Source organism: Trachemys scripta, chromosome 24 (assembly GCF_013100865.1).
Source record: "Trachemys scripta elegans isolate TJP31775 chromosome 24, CAS_Tse_1.0, whole genome shotgun sequence".
In the NCBI taxonomy this organism is placed as follows: Eukaryota; Metazoa; Chordata; order Testudines; family Emydidae; genus Trachemys; species Trachemys scripta.
This window is the reverse complement of record NC_048321.1, coordinates 13,198,364-13,202,881: the sequence shown is the minus strand read 5'-3', so window position 1 is coordinate 13,202,881 and position 4,518 is coordinate 13,198,364. Positions and strand designations below refer to the sequence as shown.

At 64.5% G+C, this 4,518-nt stretch overlaps 1 protein-coding gene across 3 annotated transcripts in view; it reads right to left on the bottom strand.

Annotated features, from left to right (window-relative positions):
- The window catches only part of LOC117869664, a 10,009-nt gene extending 8,467 nt beyond the window's left edge, over window positions 1-1,542 (bottom strand). The window contains exons 1-3 of one of the 3 annotated variants that reach the window (XM_034756693.1): window positions 915-1,106; window positions 661-729; window positions 324-347 (exon numbers count right to left, since the gene is read on the bottom strand). In XM_034756693.1, coding sequence (XP_034612584.1) covers window positions 324-347; window positions 661-729; window positions 915-981 — 160 coding nt within the window. In that variant the 5' untranslated portion in view covers window positions 982-1,106. Of the gene's footprint in view, window positions 1-323; window positions 348-660 lie in introns of all 3 variants that reach the window. The other 2 variants (XM_034756691.1, XM_034756692.1) reach the window with 2 other exon arrangements.
- Between the last annotated feature and the right edge of the window lie 2,976 nt (window positions 1,543-4,518).

The window sequence follows — 4,518 nt, the reverse complement described above, 5'->3', positions numbered from 1 at the left end:
AGGGAGGAGGGGGAGTGGGGCAGGGGGAGAAGGGCAGGCGGAGGAGGGGGAGTGGGGCAGGGGGCTGCAGGTCGGGAGTGAGGAGCACCGGCGGAGCTGTGGGGGGCAGGGCTGGGCTGGCAAGGCTGTGGGTTGGGAGTGAGGGGCACCGGCGGAGCTGGGGGGAGCAGGGCTGGGTTGGCAGGGGCTGTGGATCGGGAATGAGGGGCACCGGCGGAGCTGGGGGGAGGGGGCAGGGCTGGGCTGGCAGGGGGCTGCGGGTCGGGAGTGAGGGGCACCAGCAGGGCTGCGAGGGGGGAGCCCAGCCAAATGTCAGGACTCACCGCATGGCGGGACGCAGGCAGGAGCTGTGAAGGGAGAGAAAGGAGCGAGGATGAAGCCATAGCAGGGAATTACACCAGCAGCAGAGACCCATGCCCTGCTGCCCTGTAGGGGGCGCCGTGTCTGATCCAGCCTCCTGGCAGGGACTGGATGGCTGCTTGGGGGGCGGGGGTGTTTGCCGGGTCTGAGCCCCTGCGTCCCAATAGGCTGAGGGCTGGGTGGGCCATGGGGACCGGGCCCCCTTCCCCCACCTGTTCCAGGACAGGGGGTGCATGGGGGGCTGTGTGTATCGGGAGGGGGGGGTCACACTGGGTAGTCGGCTCCCAGCCCCCCTCTCACCTGGTTTCAGCTGAGCCAGCTCTGGCTGGATCCGCGCCACGGTCTCCGGCACGGCCACCTGGTAGGGAACTGGGGGGGAGAGGAGGTCAGAACCAGGCCCCCCGTCTGCACCCTCCCCCTGCCTTTCCAGCCCCCACCACCCTATCCCTCCCCTCTCCTCCCCTTTTCCCAGCCACTTCTCCTTGCTCCCCCCACCAGGATCCTTCCCCTCCCCTCCCTCCTTCCCCGTGGCCGCCACTCCGGCTCTGACCCACCCTTGGCCATGCCCTTCTGCTCCAGGGAGAAGATGACGTTGGAGAAGATGTCCTTCAGCTTCTCCATCTCCGCCACACCTGGGGACGGTGGGAGGGGGCTGGTGAGGGGACAGGTTCTGCTCCGGGGTCCATCCCTGGGGGGGCATGAATGGAGGGATGGGCAGAGGGATGGATGGAGGAGATGATGGAACTAGAGGGATGATGGAGGTAGGGATGGATGGGGTGAAGACGGAGGGATGATGGAGGTAGGGATGGATGGGGCTGAAGACGGAGGGATGGGTGGACTTAGGGATGGATGGGGTGAAGACGGAGGGATGACGGAACTAGGGATGGATGGAGGTGAAGACAGAGGGATGATGGAGCTAGGGATGGATGGCAGTAGGGATGGATGGGGTGAAGACGGAGGGATTACAGAGGTAGGGATGGATGGAGGTGAAGATGGAGGGATGACGGAAGTAGAGATGGATGGGGTGAAGACGGAGGGATGACGAAGCTAGGGATGGATGGAGATGAAGACGGAGGGATGATGGAGGTAGGGATGGATGGGGGTGAAGACGGAGGGATGACGGAGGTAGGGATGGACGGGGTGAAGACGGAGGGATGACGGAGCTAGGGATGGACGGAGGGATGACGGAGCTAGGGATGGACGGGGTGAAGACGCAGGGATGACGGAGCTAGGGATGGATGGGGGTGAAGACGGAGGGATGACGGAGCTAGGGATGGACGGGGTGAAGACGGAGGGATGACGGAGCTAGGGATGGATGGAGTGAAGATGGAGGGATGATGGAGCTAGGGATGGACAGGGTGAAGACAGAGGGATGATGGTGCTAGGGATGGACAGGGTGAAGACAGAGGGATGATGGCGCTAGGGATGGACGGGGTGAAGACGGAGGGATGACGGAGCTAGGGATGGATGGAGGTGAAGACAGAGGGATGATGGCGCTAGGGATGGATGGAGGTGAAGGCGGAGGGATGATGGCGCTAGGGATGGATGGAGGTGAAGGCGGAGGGATGACGGAGCTAGGGATGGATGGAGGTGAAGATGGAGGGATGACGGAGCTAGGGATGGACAGGGTGAAGATGGAGGGATGATGGAGCTAGGGATGGATGGGGTGAAGACGGAGGGATGATGGAGCTAGGGATGGATGGGGTGAAGACGGAGGGATGACGGAGCTAGGGATGGATGGAGGTGAAGATGGAGGGATGACGGAGCTAGGGATGGATGGAGGTGAAGACGGAGGGATGACGGAGCTAGGGATGGAGGGCCAGGGAGTGGTTAAGCTGGAGGAAGGGAAGGATGGAGCTGAGGGATGGGTGGGTGATGGAGCTGGAAATGGAACAAAGGCTCAGGGGAAGCTAAAGCAGAGGCCAAAGGACAGGCTGGAGCGCAGTGGAGCTGTGGGAGGGCTGGACAGACAGACAGGAGGGACAGAGGGAATGGAAGACAGAGCTGTGGGAGGAGGCCGGGGTGAGGCTGGAGGGCCAGCCGGCTGCCTGGCTCCAGGGCCCCACTCACCCACCACCAGCTGGGTGTGGGGCTGGAAGGCGGCCCGCAGGGCGCCCAGGCAGGCCACGTGCCGGGAGCTGGTGTGACCCAGGAAGACCTGGCAGACGCGCAGGCGCTGCTGCGGGGTGGAGAAACAGTCGAGGCAGCCGGGTGCCCGGGGGGCCAGAAGGAGGCCGAGGCAAAGGGGCAGCAGCAGCTGGGAGGCCACAGGCATTGCCCAGCACAGGGGGCACGGAACCCACTGGGACATCACAATGGAGGGGGCAGGGCTACGACCTGGCCACGCCCACCCCAGAGGTGGCTGCAGCACAGCGCCGGGCAAGGGGTCCCTGTATAACCAGCCCCCAGCCCCACCCCAGAGGTGGCTGCATCCCAGCGCCAGGCGAGGGTTCCCCGCATACCCAGGGCTGGAGGAAGGCAGATCCGGCCGACGGGAGAAGGGGTGGGGGGAGCTGTCGGCCTCAGAGATCCGTCTCCATGGAAACCAGACAGCCGGGCATGAAACTGAGAATTAATATGTCCCTTAAACAGAGGGGGGCCTGCGGGGCGGGGGGATGAGTGCATCAAAGGGATGAGAAACGCCCCCCCCCCCCCCCAGCTCTGCGGTGCCCCTCACTCCTGACCCGCAGCCCCCTGCTAGCCCAGCCCTGGCCTCCCTACTCCCACCCTCTGCAGAACTGCCCTAGCCGGGGGCGAGGGGGGCTGCTAGAGCCTGGCACAAAACGATTTTTCCATAGTAGTAACCTTGGAAAAGGAGGCAGGAGTTTAGAGCTGGGGGGGAGGGGGGCGGGGCAGGGAGCCCGGACTCCTGGGTTCTCTCCCCAACTCTGTCAAGTGATTGGAGCACAGGGGCGGGGGGGGCGGGGTGATGAGACGTCCTCCCCCGTCCTCCTCAGGGGGTCCTTTGCCGCTTAGCTTGGGGGGTTCAGCTGTTTGATGGTGTCTGTGGGAGTTTGAGCCTTGAAGGCACAGAGACACCCGTCAAACCTGCTCCCTTGGGTGGGTGGGTGGGGAGGGATCTCCCCGGGGGGCTGGCAAGGGGCTCAGCGTTGTGTCCTCCCAGGCCTGTTGTCTCTGCTCAAACACAGGCAGAGCTCAGCCAAGACTCCGACCATGATCAGGGCCCCTGGGGAAACCGAGGCACCGAGCAGGAAAGCTGTTTCTCCAGGGTAGCACAAGGCGTCTGTGGTGGAATCCCGGGGGGAGCCAGGACTCCTGGGTTCTAGCCTGATTCCGGGAGGGAAGGGAGTCTAGTGGTTAAGGGGGGGATGTTCGGTTGTCTGAGTCCCCGGCGGTGACGCTGCCCCCGGCCCCGGTGCGACGGGCTGAGACCTGCCCCGCTGGCTGCGCTGTGTCGGGGCCAGTCGCTCGGTTCCCAAGAACCTCACCTGTGAATTCTGCGCTGCCCTCACAGGTTAAGGGTCTCAGGGACAGAGACGGCTGCCGGGAGCGAGACAGAGCCGGGGGAGGACAGCGCAGCCCCGGGGGTCCCGTTCGTCCAGCTGGAGCAGAGGAAGAGAGCGGGTGCTGAGAGGTTAGAGGGGGGAGAGCACCCAGGGTGCGGGCTGAGTGGACTGGAAGGAGGAGCCTGGGCTGCGGCTAACTTTGGAGGGATGGGGGATTTTGGATGGATTTTGTCAATGCCCCTCAATCCTGACACGCACCCCATACCATTTATCTCCACTCTGGGCTCCCCTCGGCTCTGCTGGTGCCCCTCAATCCCAACCCACACCCCCCTGCCAGCCCAAGCTCCCTTCCCCCAGCTCTGCCAATGCCCCTCACTCCTGACCCTCAGCCCCCTGCTAGCCCAGGGTCCCTTCCCCCAGCTCTGCCAGTGCCCCTCACTCCTGACCCACAGCCCCCTGTTAGCCCAGGCTCCCTTCCCCCAGCTCTGCCGGTGCTCTTCGCTCCTAACCCACAGCCCTCTGCTGGCCCAGCCCCACACACACTCTGGGGTGTTCCCCTGGTTCTCTTCGCTGTCTTTCTGCTGATGCTGTCAGGAGGGGGAGCCAGGAAGCGCTGCTCCAAGAGGGAGCTGTTGGGGGCAGAGGCCTGTCCTTCCATCCCGCTGGGAAGCCCACCCCGAATTAGTCAACC